Below are 18207 nucleotides of genomic sequence, written 5' to 3'. Positions count from 1 at the left end.
GTGTAAAAACTATTAATGGCGATGCAAAATCTGTAATAAAATCAACAAGTTACAGATATTTATTATACATTTTCTTCTCCCATTTTCTTAGTTTTCAAAACAGATGCTTTCAAAAGTTACAAAGCTACAAAGGTTAGCATACAGAAGGTGTTAAGAATATTTAATCACTCACAGTCATAGACCATAGCCAATGAACTTTTGTTGTGCTCCTGAGATGCTGCTTGGCCTGCTGTGTTCATCCAGCCTCACATTTTATTATCTTGAACTTTTGTTAATGTCACTTAGTGCTTGTTAGGCAAGTAAAATACAGGATTTAAAGGTTTTCTTTCTTAAAAGACCAAATTGGCATATTTATAAAACAGAATTTCTGGAAATACACAAGTTCCATAACTTCAGAAGAGAAAAGATTATTTAACGTAGAAAACTTTTTGTTAGAACTGTATCAACACGTTTGATACATTGTGGAGTTGAATAGATGTATATTGAAATATTGCAAGAGAATTATAACAACTGGAAACCAGTAGGTAAAATCCTGCTTGATAATTAACAATGGAGCAGTATTTTGGTAGTTTAAATTGTGTACCTAGTCTCCTTGGAAATTGTGTAGTGCAAAGAAAAGGGAATAGTAACAAGGCATAGAGATGGAAAATAAGCAATGAACTGCAGGATGATGTAGGGCTTGATGTTCTAGGCCTGAACTTTTTCTGTTTGATCATTCAACTATTTTCAGTTTGGCCATTTAGTTTTGACAGTCTGTATTTTGACTAAAACATTAGGAAAATGCTTTCATTATTGTTTTGTCTTGAAAGAATATGCAGTCTAACCATGTGTTTTTTAATTGGTTGATTATTGAGTTAATTTCATTAATGGTCCAAAATGGCTGTAGGTAGTTTTTCATCTCCTGGAGTTATAAAATCTTTCGGAAGTAGGACTGTGCCTGTTGCTTTTGACCAGGAAAATTTGTTAGAATTTTCACCTGGTATCAATGTATGGAACTGTAATAATAAAATAGAATTGTTATTTATGTCATATTCCTACCCTACCATCTGTCTTAGTGGCACAGTGATTAGACACAAGTTTACAGTTGTAGACATCCTACCTCCCCATTATGGATTGAGTACTAGAATAATTAGTTTCAAGACAATGTCCCAAACCCACCATCACCATCCCTGGATATGATCAGACTCATTAGCATGATAGACGCACCAGAGGTGACAACACAATGACATACACTCTGGAGGGAGTTTCCCAAAGAGCCATCAATGTTGACTCCAATCTGCATGAAGTCTCAAGTCATCTGGTCGACCACAGATAAGGAAACCTGCTGATTTATCACCGGCACTCCTCCCTCCCCCCTCCCCCAAACTGAAAAGTCAGTACTCTTCAATTTTTAATATGATTTGGAACAAGCACTGAGGTTGGTGAGTGCACAGAATGTACTCTGGATTGGAGATGTTGTCAAATGGCACTTTCGCTCTGCTAACTGGGATGGATTTGGAACAGATTGAGAAAGTCAAAACTCAGCATCTATAGGTACTGGAGACCATCAGCAGCAGAAATGCATTCAACCATAATCTACCTTCATGGCATGGCACCACCTTAATTCTACCATTGCCATCAAGATGGTGGATTAATCTTGTTTAATGAAGTATGGAGGACGGTATGCCAGGAGCAGCACTAGGCATATATTAAAAAAAAATTAGCGAATGTCATCTGGTCAGTTGGAGCACTGAAATATTTACACGCTAAACAGCAAAGGCAATAGACAATAGAGAGGACTGATAGTGCAAGAAACAGTTCAAATCTTGGCACTGCAATCCTGCCACATTTGGCTATAACTAGTTGTGGACAATTAAACAAAATAACAGGAGGTGGAGGCTGTTCAAATATCCTTATCCGCAATGATGGGCGAGCCCAGGACATTAGAGGAAAAAGCAAGGTTGTAACATTTCAGCACCTTCAGTGAGATGTGCCATTTAGATGATCCATTTGAGACTCTTCATGAGATCCCTAGCATTACATGCCAATCTTCAGCCAATTCTACTCACACCACATGATCAAAAAACAGCTAAAGGCATCAGATACTGCAAAGACTGAGTCCTGATGATATCTAGATTTTGCTTTCAAATGGCAAGTAACATTCATGCAGTACAAGTGCCAGGAAATGATCAGATGATCTGCTTTGGTTATATTGAACAAGACCATATTAGCCAATGCACAGGAGAGAAAGCTCCTGTGCTTCATTGATGGACTGTGGGTTCATTTTACATCCACCTGAGATTACATGATGTTCAAACTTTGGAAATGTTGTTCAGCAGGCCACTCAACTGAGTTGGGTCTGGCACCTAACAGAGGCATGGAGTTATGGGTGCCAGATGTTTAAACAGTGATAAAGGGAACAGAATATCTTCCAGCAATCAAGAGAATCACCTGTAGGAATTCCATTATTGCCCAAACAGGAAACAAGCCAAAAATTTCACATACATCAAAGTACTAAAGGAAATGGTCCTTGCAATAGTAGTTGCGTTCGTGGCTATCATTCAAGATTCTATAGACTATGGAATGGTTTTCATGTATTCAAGGTAGCTAATGTAAGTCCACTATTTTAAGAAAGGAGGGAGAGAAAATGGAATTATTAATCGATTAGACTGACATCAGTACAGAGAAAATGCTACAGTCTATTATAAAGATTTAATAGCAGAACCAATGGTGTTCATTGGCTACAACACCAGGAAACACTAAGATTGGTTCGATGAGAATAATCACATCAACCAAGACCTCATTGACAAAAGAGGAAAACTCTTTGTTTTTGGCAAAACTACATCACTGGTGAATAAAAGAGAGAACTCCTGAAACGGCTCGACAGAGTCACCAAGAAGAACTAAGGAAATCAAGAACCACTGGTGGACTAAGAAATCTAAAGAGTTGCATGTTTGCTGACAAGCATGACACCAAGGGTTTCTTCAGTACCACCAAGACATTATAAGGACCAAACAGCTTTGGCCTCAACCTGGTGAAAAGTAAGGATGGCACTGTTTTGAGAGACAGAAAACATCAATCCCCAACGGAGAGAACACTTCAACAAACTCCTAAACCATGATGCAGTTGTTGAGAAGGTCATGTTTGAAAAAATCCTCCAACTCCCCATCAAAGATGATATTCAACTGCCACCTATTGTGACAAAAGTTGAAGCCTCCATGAGATACATGACGATAGGAAAACCTGCAGGAATAGATGGGACTCCAGTGGAGATTTTCAACCTTGGAGGAACAGACCTTGCCTGACATTTCCTTCAACTGTTCCTAATAATTTGCGACAGACGAAATCCTTGCCTACCTCAGGTATGCTGCCTCCACCACCATCTGTCACCTTTATTGAAAAGTGGATTGTGCAAATTACTAAGGAATTTCCCTACTCTCCATCACTAAGAAGATCATTGCCCAAATTCTCACTGTATACATTCTCCCAAATTTGGAGGCAATCCTTCCTAAAAGCTGGTGTGGCTTCTGACAAAACTGTGGAGTTAAGGATGTGATTTCACAGTTTAGCAACTCCAAAGAGAAATGCCAGGAGTAATACAAATCACTCTATGTGGCCTTCATCAACCTGCCCAAGGTTTTTAACTCAGGAAGTGGAAGATCCTGTCAAAGGCTGGCTGCCCAGAGAAATAGGTCAACGTCCTCCATCTTCTCCATGACAAGGTGTTGACAACAGTCGTCACCAACAATGTGATGGTAGCAATAAGTATGACAGCCGAGCACTTGGGGAAATAGTGACAAAATCATCTCAGAGTCGCATGGATTTATGACGTGTATTTCATGCTTGACAAATCTACTGGCGTTTTTAAGGATGTAACTTGTAGAATTGAGAGTGGATGTGGTTTACTTTGACTTTCAGGAGACTTTAGATAAGGTCCCACTAGGAGATTAGCATGTAAAATTAAAGTGCATGGGAATGGGGGTCATGTACTGACATGTTTAGAGAATTGTTTGGAAGCCAAGAAATGAAGAGTAGAAATAAACGGGTCTTTTTCCTAGAGTCAAGCTAGTGACTAGTGGATACTGCAGGGATGAGTACCTAGAGCTCAGCTATTTATAAGCTGTATGAATGATTTTAATGAGGGAACTAAATATAATATCCCCAAGTTTGCAGAAGACACAGCTGGGTGGGAGGATGAACTGTGAGGAGAAAGCAGACACCCTTCACTGTGATTTGAACAAGTGGAGTGAGTGGGCAAAACCATGACAAATGCTGTATAATATCAGTAAATGTGAGTTTATCCACTTTGGTAGCAAAAACAGGAAAGCAGATTGTTATTTGAATAACAACAGATTGCACCTCTCCCTTTCCCAGTGAGACCAGGATGTCCTTGTATACTGGTCGCTGTAAGTAAGCATGCAGGTGCAGGGAGTATTGAAGAAGACAGTTGGTGTCTTGGTCTTCAAAACAATAGGATTTGAATACAGGAATAGGGAAGCCTTGCTGCGATTTGCAGAAATGGTTATACAGATGATTCAGTATGTTGGTGTACAGGAGTGCTGTAACAGAGACTATTGGGCATGAGCCTGCTCCTGCAATTTCCCATATATTACTTCTCTATCACAGTCAGGCTGGCTGATGCAGTGCTAAACAGAGATAAATTACTTGGCTACAACCTGGAGTATTGTGTGCAGCTTTGATCACTACAGAGTCATAGAGGCCTATAGTACAGAAAAAGGATCTTCTAGTCTGTGCCGAAGACAAGCATCTAACTGTTTCCAGTTCTTGATTCATAGCCTTGTAAACCTTGGCATCATAATGCACATGGAAATACTATTTAAATATTATGAGGATTTCTACCTCTGCCACTCAGAAAGGCAGGATGTGGCAGATTCCCAACACCAACTGGGTGAAAGAAAGATTTACTCACAACCCCTCTAAGCCTTCCTGCCCTTACTTGGCGTATTGTGGTTATAGATACTTAATTCAAAACAAGTTTAAATTACCTTTTACATCCAGGAAAGAATGAAAGGTTCACGTTGAAATTAATCAAATGTCATTCTTGTAGAAGTTGTACACGCAAGTTCTTCTGTCTCTCCAAAATTGTCTCTTCATCGTGCACAATTTCCCACTTTTATCCTTGATTACCCAGCTTAACAGTCTGACGTACTTGGATGTAATTTTGAAAATTTTACAACTATCATTAAATCTTGCCTCCTTCAATTAAACAATAGATTTTGTATAACTCCAGTCTGACATTGAATTTAATGATCAGTTGAGATTTTAGATAATACTGTAACATATTAAAGCATTGATCATGTGCATTTGCTCAAACGTATTTTGTTTTGGAACCTATTTCCTGTCTTTATAGCATTGGGATTTCTTTGTAAATGCCTCAGAATGCTGGACATGTCAGTGATGAAGCAGCCACAGGAGGGCAGCAATCTCACCTTGCTAAAATTAGCAATGAAGAAGTCTGCTAGACAGGTCATGGAAATTGCAATTTGGTAAAAATTGTGTCCAAATGAAGCCCTCAGTATTCCCTTGACAAAGTTTTTTGAATCAGCAGTGTGCTCGTGAGAAATAGTCATACAAATGGTTCACTATGTTGGTGTACTGGAGTGCTGTGACATAGAATATTGGGCATGACCCTGCTCCTGCAATTTCCCATATATTACTTCTCTATCGCAGCCAGGCTGGCTGATGCAGTGCTAGACAGAGATAAGGAAAAGAAGAATTTGGCAGAGGAAATCAGACACTGGATCATCTTGATCATAATTGTTCCTGTCTGTTGTCCAGGTCCTGCTTGCTCACTTGCCCTCTCCATGAGGTGCTACAAAAATAGGATTTTAAAATGAGTAACATAAAAGAAGTTACAATCTACGGTGATGGTTTGTAGCAACTGTGCTAAGGTTTCTTAAATCTCTTCTATTGATGCAATCATTACAGGGCTTCATGGAAAATGGATAAATCCCTAATGAAAGATAGAATTGCATTTATATAGTGCCTATCATGACTATAGCTAGTCAAGTACCTGAAGTATAGGTGTTGAGACTTTATTGTAATGAACTGGTTCATCTGTTGCATGCTAAATGCTGTGAAACTGCATGATGTATGCAAACAACAAAGATTACAAATGGATCATTCCATGCAATTAATAGAGTAGTGTTGTAATAATCATTTTCTCTTCCAGAAATGAGATTCCTCTGTAAGGATTTAACTGATTAATGGGAAGTTACTTTTATTAATGAAAAATAAAATGCTGATCTATATTATTCTATCTGTAGCATTTGTCATTGAATTCTGCCAGCAGCTTGTTTTGTGGCATCTGATACAAACTACTTTTATGAGGGTGCAAGTGGTGTTGGAAAGAGAGCTGTTCTGATGAAGAGTCACCAGACTTGAAATGTTAATTCTGCTTTCTGTCTGTCGATGCTGTCAGACCTGCTGAGTTGTGCCAGCAATTTCTGATTTTTACTTCAGCTCACCAGCATCCGCAGTTCTTTGTTTTGTTATAGATAGCTCTAAATATTGTTACAATTGAGCAACAGTTATGGTTAGTCCTTTCAGAAGGATTTTTTAATTAAGTTGTTAATTTTATTCTAGTATTCTGTTCCACATTGTATTGTGCAACCGTTTGTCCATTTTGTGACTAATCTATTCTTTCAAATGAAACTATAAGCTAGTAATTTCAGACATAGTTTGTATATTACAATAATAAAAGGTAGATTTTCGTTTTCATGTGAGATAGACATGAGAGTTCTCACAAAACAAACTGTACAGGCAACATTTGTTTATTTTTTTTCATTTCAGTGTTCTTGGCTTTTCCCTAAAGAAAATAAAGTGTTTACTCAAAGTGGGCAAAATTATGAATCGCATAATCTGATTAAACTGTAGATGAAGATTCTTTGCATTTTCTCAATGTGCCATGCCATATAAGGAGACTGTTGCTGACATCGACATTTCTGTCCCTCAGTGGTTAGAAACTCAGCTGTTTAAATTTCCATATCGTGAAATCCACTGACATTTCATTGAGCTTTGCGCTTTGTCATTTTTCAGCTTATTATTTGATATGTGACTGAACACAAATGTCCAGATTTTAAGCATGCCAATAAATAGTCTCAATTCTTTACAACAGCTAATGGTTATTTGATGTGTTGTCGATATTTGATATCCAGTCGTCAGGGAGTTTTGATGTTCCATTTGGTTGTCAGGTTTCGTTCAGTCCTGAAAGGCAGAAAACAATTATCTTCAAGTTTCAGTGATAATGGGAACTGCAGATGCTGGAGAATCCAAGATAACAAAGTGTAGAGCTGGATGAACACAGCAGGCCAAGCAGCATCTCAGGAGCACAAAAGCTGACGTTTCAGGCCTAGGCCCTTCATCAGAGAGCTCTCTGATGAAGGGTCTAGCCCCAAAACGTCAGCTTTTGTGCTCCTGAGATGCTGCTTGGCCTGCTGTGTTCATCCAGCTCTACACTTTGTTACCTTCAAGTTTCACATCCTTTCTCTTGCATTGGGAGTTTGGTAGTCCCTCCTGCCATTCCACATAGTGAATTCAGGACAGGACACAGGATCTCAATGTCACAGCACTGTTTCTGAAAATTACTTGTCCTTTGTAATATTCCCTGTTGTCGAGTCAAAGTCAAAAAGATCTACAACACAGAAACAGGTCCTTTGGTCCAACTTGCCCATGCTGCCCAGTTTTCATAATTTAGACTAGTCCCAATTGCCTGTGTTTGGCCCATATCCCTCCACACCCATCCCATCATGTCCCTGTCTTAAATGATGAAATTGTACTCGTTTCCACCACAACTTCTGGCAACCCGTTCCACACCTCCCTCTGTATGAAAAAACTACCTCTCTGGACCCTTGAGCATCTCTCCCATCTCACCTTAAACCTACGCCCTTTAGTTTCAGATTCCCCTACCATGGGGAAAAGCTGTCGGCTTCTCTGTGCCTTTCATGATTTTATGTGCTGAAGAAAAGACATGTTTAATTCGAGCTTTTCATCATGTTCTTATCAGAACGCTGTGCAAGACTTCCAATTTAAAGGAGGAAACTTGATATTTACATACTATCTTGCTGACCAATCAGCAATCTTGTCTCAGGCAGCATAAATGTTGCCCTCTTTTTCCAGCTGGTATTTCTTGGGAATTGTCCTGATGATGAAAAGCTGTGACAAAACGTGTCTTTATTCAACTTCTGTGCTCCTGCCACTCTATGAAAAACGCATTCATTCAAAGGTAGAAAATCCTATTTAGTCTCCAAGTTAATTTTACTTAATGTATACTATAAATGCTATGCAAAAATATGGGAAGTCTTTACTTCCTCACATCTATTATTATTGTAGTGTGTATATATAAATAAGTAGAGCTAAAGTATGCACTTGTCTAATACAGTTTCCAACATGCCCACTGAAGTTGTTCATTGTGTGCTTTCAGTTATTTTTCATGGTTCAAATAACTATGTCCCCACTCTCCTGACCATCACAGTTGTGATGGCATTGTTTTTCTCCTCCAAACAGGGCAAATCATCCAATTCTTGCTCTATCCTGACACCCTCTTCTCTCCCTCCCCACTTCCTGTCCAACTGTGACCTGATTACTGTGGCTTGTTACCCCCAGCTGGCTCACGTTTCTGACAATATGAATTAGCTGCCTCAACTGGTCTAGTGTACACCTGCAGGATTCTAGCGATAGGCTTTGCCCAAAGTAACATTTGCTCTGGGCCATGCTATTTTGAACCTGCATGGCAGTGATTGCTTAGAGTTGCACATGATTTCAAAATAAAAGTGTTACAGCCATCAAAGGGTGTTAGTGCAGACATCTGGAAATTTGCTTGGCTTGCATCTGATTTTGAGTCCACTGTGTGCATTAACTTCCAGGTCTTAGCCTTGGCACCACCGTTAACTGAAGGATAATATTTTGGGAATATAAGATCCAGGACCTCATATTCTATGGAGTTAGTTTAAAGCGCAAAGTTTGCAAAATCAGGTCACGTGCTGGATATGAAACACCAAATCACTGGAATTTTAAATTGCTGCAGTAATTTGGCAAGAACTTAATCAAACCTATAATTAATTGTGTGGAAAAAGCAGGGTAGGGGTTGCATGACAGCTCAGACATCTCAGAGAACACTTAATACTGATAATGACAATCTGAGTTTACTCTAATATCATCGGTGAAAAGCTGACAAAATGCCTTCGGAATAAAGCAATTATGTATCAAAGTAGATCTGATGCATCGAAAGCTACTTTGTTCATTAATGAAACACCATGAGTGGTATATTTTAGAACATAGAACATCGAACAATATAGTGCAGAACAGGCCCTTTGACCCTCTTTTGCGCCGACCTGTGACCTAATCTAAGCCCCAACACTATCCCATCATCGTCCATATGCTTATCCAAGGACTGTTTAAATGCCCCTAATGTGGCTGAGTTAACCACATTGGCAGGCAGGTTGTTCCACGCCCTTACCGCTGTCTGAGTAAAGAACCTGCCTCTGACATCTGTCTTAAATCTATCACCCCTCAATTTGTAGCTATGCCCCCTCATACAAGCTGACGTCATCATACTCGGAAAAAGACTCTCACTGTCCACCCTATCTAATCCTCTGATCATCTTGTATGTCTCTGTAAAATCCCCTCAGCCTTCTTCTCTCCAATGAGAACAGACCCAAGTCCCTCAGCCTTTCTTCATTAGGCCTTTGCTCCAAGCCAGGCAACATCCTGGTAAATCTCCTCTGCACCTTTTCCAATGTTTCCACATACTTCCTGTAATGGTGCGACCAGAAATGCACGCAGTATTACAAATGAGGCCGCACTAGCATTTTGTACAGTTGCAGCATGACGTCACAGCTCTGGAACTCAATCCCTCTACCAGTAAAACCTAACGCACCTTATGCCTTCTTAACAGCACTATCAACTTGGGTGGCAACTTTCAGGGATCTATGTACATGGACACCAAGAATCTTTCCATTGACCCGGTATTCTGCCTTTCTATTATTCTTCCCAAAATGAATCACCTCACATTTATCCACATTGAACTCCATTTGCCACCTTTCAGCCCAATTCTGCAGTTTATCCAAGTCTCCCTGCAACCTGCAACATTCTTCCACACTGTCCACCACTCCATTGACTTTAGTGTCACCTGCAAACTTACTAACACATCCACCTATGCCTGCATCCAAGTCATTTATAAAAATGTTAGTGGTTCCAACACAGATCTTTGAGGCACACCACTAGTAACCGGACTCCAGGCTGAATATTTTCCGTCAACCACCACTCGTTGCCTTCTTACAGAAAACCAGTTTCTAATCCAAACTGCTAAATCTCCCTCAATCCTATGCCTCCGTATTTTCTCCGATAGCCTACCATGTTGAACCTTATCAAAGGCTTTATTGAAGTCCACGTACACCACGTCAACTGCCCTACCCTCATCCACGTGTTTGGTCATCTTCTCAAAAAAGTCAATGAGGTTTGTGAGACATGACCTGCCCTTGATTACTCCTTTTTGAGGATATAGTTATTTATGACTTGCATATGAATTAATAACGGCAATTTTGCTTCTTTTGGGTAATTACTGAAGTTTAATTTTGATAAATAATGAAACTTTGTTTTGATCATGATCTAGAAAACAAAGTTTTGACAATTTTTAAACTTCATGCAAATATGTTGCACTTTGAACTAACTCTCAACATTAGGTTGTTTCAGTTACCAAATAAATCGTAGATCTGAGAGATAATGGGAACTGCAGATGCTGGAGAATCCGACATAACAAAGTGTGGAGCTACACGAACACAGCAGGCCAAGCAGCATTTTAGGAGCACAAAAGCTGACATTTCAGGCCTAGACCCTTCATCAGAAAAGGGGGATGGGGAGAGGGTTCTGAAATAAATAGAGAGTCGGGGGAGGCGGATCAAAGGTGGATAGAGGAGAAGATAGGTGGAGAGGAGTCAGACAAGTTAAAGGGGTGGGGATGGAGCCTGTAGAGGTGAGTATAGATGGGGAGATAGGGAGGGGATAGGTCAGTCTGGAGAGGACAGACAGGCCAAGGGGGCAGGTTAGGTTTTGGCAATAAGTACTAAACCATCTCTGTTTTAAACATCTAGTGTATCTTTCCCTGTTAGTTTTTGTACCCATAGTGATATCTTCAGTGTGTAATTGTATTGTGGTTAAGGTTTACAATATGTTACCATTTTGGAATTTGTTTTTTAAAAGTAGAGGTAAAGTAGATTTTGGTTTCAGGTCTGTGAGTGACTGACTTGTGTTTCAGGTCAAAGCCATTTGGAGTGATGAACTAAAGACACAGGCCTGCATTTTACGTTTTTTAGGCTAAGTGCAAGTTGTACTGAATTTTTTGGAGGGTGTCCTACTGTGACACCAAGTGAGATTTCTCACCATATCTTGGCATATAGTGTGAGGTGGTGGCACAGTGGTAATATTATTGGGCTGGTAACCTAGAGGCCCCGGCTAATGCTCCCAGGGCATGTGTTCGAACCCCACTTCTACAACATCTGGTAGATTTTGAGTTCAATGAATAAATTCTGGTATTGAAAGCTAGTAATGATTACCATTCAATAAATTGAGTTCGTTTTGGGAAAGGTTCTTCTAGCACAGTGGCTCAGTGGTCAGCACTGCTGCCTCAAAGCGCCAGGAACCCGGGTTCGATTCCAGCCTTGGTGGACTGTCTGTGTAGAGTTTGCACATTCTTCTCATGTCTGCATGTGGGTTTCTTCCCACAGTCCAAAAATGTGCAGGATAGGTGTTGGCCATGCTAAATTGCCCATAGTGCTCAAGGATGTTTGGGTTAGGTGGGGTTTTTTTTCAGGTTAGATTAGATTCCCTTCAGTGTGGAAACAGGCCATTACGGGCAATTTGGCATGGCCGATCCACCTAGCCTGCACATCTTTGGACTGTGGGAGGAAACCGGAGTACAGGGAGGAAACCCACGCAGACATGTGGAGAACGTGCAAACTCCGCACAGACAGTTGCCCAAGGCTGGAATCAGATGAGAAATGCAGGGATAGGGGAATGTGTCCAGGTGGGTTGATCTTCAGAGGGGCAGCATGGATTTGTTGGGCCAAATGGCCTATTTCCACACCCTAGGGATTCTATGATCCTATTGAACACCTTTCATTAACCACTTCACTCACTTCTATGATGTCCATCACGCCGATTCTACCCTCCTTTCACCATGCGCCTTTTTCAGAATAACTCGTCACTGAACAGATATCAACTGACAGACCAGCAGTCCTTGTTCCTTTTGTGCATCTGTATGAGCATTGGAATTCCAAAGCTGCCTTGCTAATTCAAGGATATTTTGTTGGAGAAGGAAATGATGGCATTGCAATTCCCTGACAGGAACCTGGAGGGTGGTGCAAAGGAGACGGGTCTCCTTCTTGTAGAACCAGCAGAGGAGACCACATTACCAGATACTGGTATAAGGCCACAACTTGGATCGGTACAGTCTCAATGATGCCTAAGCATGGCCAGTGGTGTTGTAAGAAGGTCAATGGCAAATAGTCAGGATCCACACTCCTCTCTCTGCTTGCACCCACCTCGTGCTCAGGCCCTGTCACTCTCACTATTATTGCCTGCAACATCTTCCCTCATTCACCTGCTTGCATCCCCCCAACCTACCCACCTCTGTCGAATTTTGCACGCCATTCAAGGCCGCTACACTACCTCCTTATCACCTTAGGACACCACACCAGCTTTCACCCACTTGTACCAGCACTAACAGCCATTCCACCCACTGCTATCTCACTCAATTTGTCTCTTCTCTTATTACAAGAAAAAACAGAGCAAAAAGCCTCCAGTGCAGGTGGAGGGGTACCAGATGTTAGGCTTCTTACCCGCTATGAGGAAAGAATCTTGGCCCTCGCTGGAAAAGACTGGAATCACTCCTGCGGGGTCGCCGAGTAAGTACCTTTCTTCATTCCATAGTAATTCTCATATTAACTCCTCCATCTATCTCAAGCAATCATTCATTCATTGCACACCATTTCTAACCATTGGCCTTCTCTCCCTTTATACTTGCAGTTACTACCAGCATCTCCTCCATCTCTGTCACAAAATACCCAACTCCCCCAGAAACAATTGTCTTGACCTCTTGAGTATGAGAGTACGGAGTCTCATAGGGGGCATCGGTATGGGTGTCTCCTGTGTGTGCGCTTTGGTGTGGAGCTATAATGTGGTGAGCACCTCACAGTGACAGCTTCACAGCTGACCAAGGAAAAATTATCCCAGGCCACTGGTATTCGGAGGACTGCCAGTATTCAGGCACCTGTCCAACCCTAGGCAGGAGAGGACTTGACTGTCAGCAGTCAGGGACTTTGTCTATATCCACAGGGAGGAGCAGGAGCAGTGGGGTGCAGTGACCCTCATTGCCCAGAAATTGCAGCACTTTGGTGGCACAGGTGATAATGCTATGTACATAATTTGACACCTTTCTACAAATGGCACTGCTTTGACCTTGCATTGGTTGTTTGTCTCTCTGTGTAGCCTTGAATGTAATTGTTGCAGCATGAAGCATAACTTCGTGGCCTCATACGATGTATTACTATCAATGTCTATGTTCAGACCCTGCTGCTGCATGTGGAAGTAGGAGGAATAAGGCACTTACAGGGTGATGAGTCCTGCTCATCTAATAGCCCCTCGTTGCACAACATCTCTATTCTTTCCCTGGGCTCTGCTCCCAAAGTATTGACTAGAATGAGTTGATCAGTGATATCTAGAACAGGGAGGTGCACAACAAGCATGGGGCCAATGTATTATAATAGCCAGGGATGAAGGACCCCACAGACCTGTGTACTACACAATGCATGGGTCAGTGTGTAATGTAGTTTGCATGTAAAGGGCCTCACATTGGTTCATCTTGGAGTCCCTCCCCTCCCATGTCGAGTCATTTACTCCACCCACGTCGAGTGTGGTCGCAACTGTTTTCCTCCCCATTGCACACTTTTGATTTCTATCATAATGGAAAGTGATAGTGAGCTCTCATTTGCCAGCAGTTTCAGCCTCTTCTCTGTTTGGGAGAGCTCCCAAACATCCAAATCCCCTTCCTGGTAGCCCTTCCCATAGATTTCATATTTCCCCAGGTCCCCATCCAACCCATCTTCATGAGTCTGCACCTGCCCACTTATCTCCCCGAAACACTGGCAATAAGATGACTATGCCAGGTGTTGTCATACAGTTTGAGACAAGGCTGCTTGCTTGTTGCATGTGCGGTTTGCTGCACAAACAGCTGGCACATGGAGCAAGTGTGAGACTGGCAGCACAACTGCCATATAGCAGGTATACATGCCTGTGAATGAGGACTGCTGACCCATGCACACTACCTGGTTTTATGTCACTGTGCTAATTGGCACAGCCAAGAAAGGCATAAATAGTATGAGCATGCCGGTAGATACTAAGAGATCAAATGAGCAGACCTGTGACGCAAGCTGATCGAATCTGTCAATTAGGTGACTGTTCCTGCATGTAGTGTGCTGCTGCTGCAATCTTTAAGTACTAGTTGTCAGTGTAAGTCTGTGCTTCCAGAGTGCTGTGCAGGTGTATCAGATTGCCATGATGGGCATAAGGAATTAGCAAATGGCAGTATCTGTGGGTGAACAGTGCATACCATTGGTGTGCATGGATCATGTCTGGGGATGCTGTTTGGACATAAACAACACAGAAGTCCTTTTGGACCAAGCAAGGAGCTGAAGTCACCAGGTACGCACTGTGATTTTCATGACTAGTTTTCTCAGTGCCTAGCTTGTTTGGCACATTTAGAAGCATAGGAAGCTGAATGTTAATGCGGTGAGTTTGGCCATTAAGGGTATTTGACAAGCAATAATCCCCCTTAAAAGCAACTCCATGCTCCTGAGTGCGAAACTCACTTATCAATAGTACTCAAGCTGGAGTGAGATGCCCCCAATATTGAGATAAACCTTGTCAGATGACTTGTCTTATTCTACCACAAATCTCATCATAGCCCATTGTCACTTGGACTCCTACAAGATTCTGCCCATGATTTTCAAGAAATTGTGTGATTTTAGTTAAATGCTTAGATCAGATGCTTTGGAAGTTAATTGCCGAATATTTACAAAGAAGAGTTTTAAGACAGAAAGCTCTTTGGGTCAGAGTCCAGCATCACAGTTCAGAAAAACAGTAAATCATCAGCAAAAATGCAGATTGTAGAAATCTCCAGACAGTGAGAGTTTAGTTTATAGAAATCTTCCAACTTTCAGAGCTGGAGGAAATAGTCTTGACTTGCTTCAACAGTCCAGGAAGAAGAAATGGGAAGAGTTGTTTGAGTAAGAAATTTCAACAGTTAATACAGGAATAAGATTTCACTGGGATTGAGAAAGACTAAAGGATATTAATGGGAAAAATAATTGTTTTTGCTGTTAAGGGGTGACGTTACAGAGGTTTATAAAATCATGAGGGGCATGAGCAGATGCCGAGGTCATCTTCCTCAGGTGGAAGACATAGATTTAAGGTGAGAGAGGAATGATTTCAAACAGACCTGAGGGGTAACTTTTTCACTTGGGAAATGCGTGTATGGAACAAGCTGCCAGAGGAAGTAGTGGAAGCTGGTACGATTACAACATTTAAAAGGCATATGGATGGGTATATTGAAGAGCATGGGTTTAAAGGGATATGGGCCAAATGCTGGCAAATGGGACTAGGCCAGATTGGGATGTCTGATCAGTGCTGACAAGTTGGGTTGAAGGTCTATTTCCTTGATCTAATTCTATGACTTTATAGAACGTGAGCAGTATAGCACAGGAAGGGGCTCTTCAGCCTGTGATGTTGTGCTGGACGTGATGCCAAATTAAACTAATCCCTTCTGCCTGCCCTTGGTTCATATCCCCCCATTTCCTTGCATATTCATGTGCTTATTAAAATCTCTTGAAACCCCTATTCTGTTTGCCTCCACCACCACCTCTGGTAGCGTGTTCCACACTGTGGGGAGAAATGTCTTGTCCCCACATTTCCTTTGAATTTTCTCCCTGTCACTTTAAATACATGATCCTTGGACTTTATAACTTTCTAAATTTTCCATGTACAGCTTGTGTTTTTTTCCTTTGTGCAATAAACTGGTGTTGTTTTGTTAAAAGAATATTGACAGCTTTGTGTGAATATGTTCAGTAATTAACCACCACAATAACCAAACTGTAAATATGAAAATTTTGATCTATGAAGCTTGGTTTCACTCTGGGATTTGACTTGTATGTTATTGAGCTCGGCTTGTAGAGTTTGAAGAATTTGAGCAAATTAGTCAAAGATGTAACAAGCAAAGTGGATATTCAGGATCCTGCAGAAGGCATTTGATAAGGTTTATATGCTGGGTAAGATCACACAGGATTACCTTGTATAGAGAACTGGATTACCAATAGAAAGCAGAGAATCAGGATAAATGGATCTTTTCCTGGTTGGCAAGCTGTAACTAGTGGAGCGCCACAGGATTCAGTCCTTGAGACCCAATCTATTTACAATCTATATTAGTGACCGGGATACAAGATAGAATGTACTGTAGCCAAATTTACAGGTGACACTAAAATAGTTGGGAAAGTGAATTGCCATAAATAAATAAGATTTTCAAATTAATACGGATAGGTTGAGGTGAATGGGCTAAAATTTGGCAGATGAAGTTTAAATTGGATAACTGTAAGGCTATCCATTTTGGTCAGAACAATAGAAAGGCAATTTATTATCTAAATGGAGAGAAACTTGAGAGTGCTTTGTTGCAGAGGAATCTCATGTAGGAATCTCAGAAAACCAGTATGTAAGTACAACAGGTAATAAGGCAGGGGGGTGGGGTGGAGTGGGAATTGAATTTTCTTGTTAAAGGAATGGAGTGTAAAAGCAGGAAAATGTTGCAATTATGCAGCCTCACCAATGCCTTGCATCTCAAGTAATGTGTATAGCTTTGGTCCTCCTACTTGAAGGATGTAATTCCACTTGAGTCTGTTCAGAGGAGGGTCACTAGATTAATTACAGTGATGAAAGATGTCTTATGAATAGTGATTAAGCAATTTGAAAGAATGAGGGGAGATCTAATTGAAGTAAATAAGATGCTAAAGGGGATTGACAAAATAGATACACAGCAGATGTTTCCCTGCATTGGGCAATCTAGGATAAGAGGTCATAGTTTTCTGCTAAGGGATAGCAGATTTAACACTGATGAGGTAAAATTACTTCTCTTAAAGGGTCACTAGCCCAGAGTGCAGTTGGTGCTAGGAGACTGAATATATTTAAGGAGGAAATAGACAGCTTTTTAGTTAGTAATGGGCTAAAGGGTAATGAAGAGCCGGCAGGAAAGTTAAAATTAAGGCTGATATGATCATATTGAATGAGGGAGCAGCATCAAGGGGCTGAATTGCCTTCTCCTACTCTTAGTTTTTTTTAATTATTGCCATCAGTTCAGATCACAACAGTATGTCTGAGCAGACCTATTTTTAGGGAGTACTAAAGTTTGTACTATTTGTTCTCGTTTGACTTTCAGGACCTTCCTATTTATGTAAAGGATACAATGCCATTGCGTATCTATGCAATGGAATCCTTTCAGGCTACCCCATAGGAGAACTACCAGCTAAGTCATATTGCTTAAAAGCATATGACTAATTGTGTGTGTGTGTGTGTGTGTGTGTGTTGGAGGGGAGAAAAGAAACTTGACTGATTCCCTGTTGTAAGGAAGACACCATCAGATGAGGATGCAGACCCTTTTCCACGAGCCAGGCACCCCAGGAACTTTACTATCTCTAGCCCAGGTGGCAATGAGGCTATATGTTGAATGTGTCCATTACCACAAAGGTTATCACCCCATAAAAGTGCAGACAGTTTCTAATTTTGTGTAATTTAATGGATTGTTTATTATCCAGGGAGCATTGTCCATCGATTTTGTAACACAATAGTCTTTTGCCTGCATTATCTGTAGATCCCAAAAGAACAAATGATGTAATCTTTAATTGGAATCTGTGCTGTGTGCATGGTGGAAGGCAATGACTACCTCTCATATCCACAGCTTATGACTCCAAGTAGAAGAGAAAAAAAGCAACAGATTTTTAATAAATTTGAACAGAAAGCTGCCGCAATGGTATAATGAGTACAGTTTGTCTTTTGAGTACTTGTTCTGTTCAATTTTTTTAAATACTCCATTTACTCTTACGTATGTAAGTTCATGCCTTTTCAAAAAAAGTCAATAAATCTAGCTGAATAAAACTTTTGAAACTAATG

The 18207-nt window shown here is 40.9% G+C and overlaps 1 protein-coding gene across 7 annotated transcripts in view; it reads left to right on the top strand.

The window, feature by feature from the left end:
- wdpcp (WD repeat containing planar cell polarity effector) overlaps positions 1–18207 on the top strand; it is a 152240-nt gene that overhangs the window by 2884 nt on the left and 131149 nt on the right. For 4 of the 7 annotated variants that reach the window (XR_009446117.1, XM_059648300.1, XM_048535520.2 and 1 more), the window contains exon 1: positions 12818–12902. The exons of 2 other annotated variants lie outside the window; for them this stretch is intronic. Coding sequence is in view for 3 of the 5 variants with exons in the window: in XM_059648300.1 (XP_059504283.1) it covers positions 12821–12902 (82 nt within the window). In the remaining 2 variants the exon portion in view is untranslated. Of the gene's footprint in view, positions 1–12817; positions 12903–18207 lie in introns of those variants that run through there. One more of the 7 variants, XM_059648304.1, reaches the window with a different exon arrangement.

Source organism: Stegostoma tigrinum, chromosome 9, assembly GCF_030684315.1.
Source record: "Stegostoma tigrinum isolate sSteTig4 chromosome 9, sSteTig4.hap1, whole genome shotgun sequence".
Classification (NCBI taxonomy): Eukaryota; Metazoa; Chordata; class Chondrichthyes; order Orectolobiformes; family Stegostomatidae; genus Stegostoma; species Stegostoma tigrinum.
The sequence above is the reverse complement of the archived record's forward strand: the minus strand, read 5'-3'. Positions and strand labels throughout refer to the sequence as shown.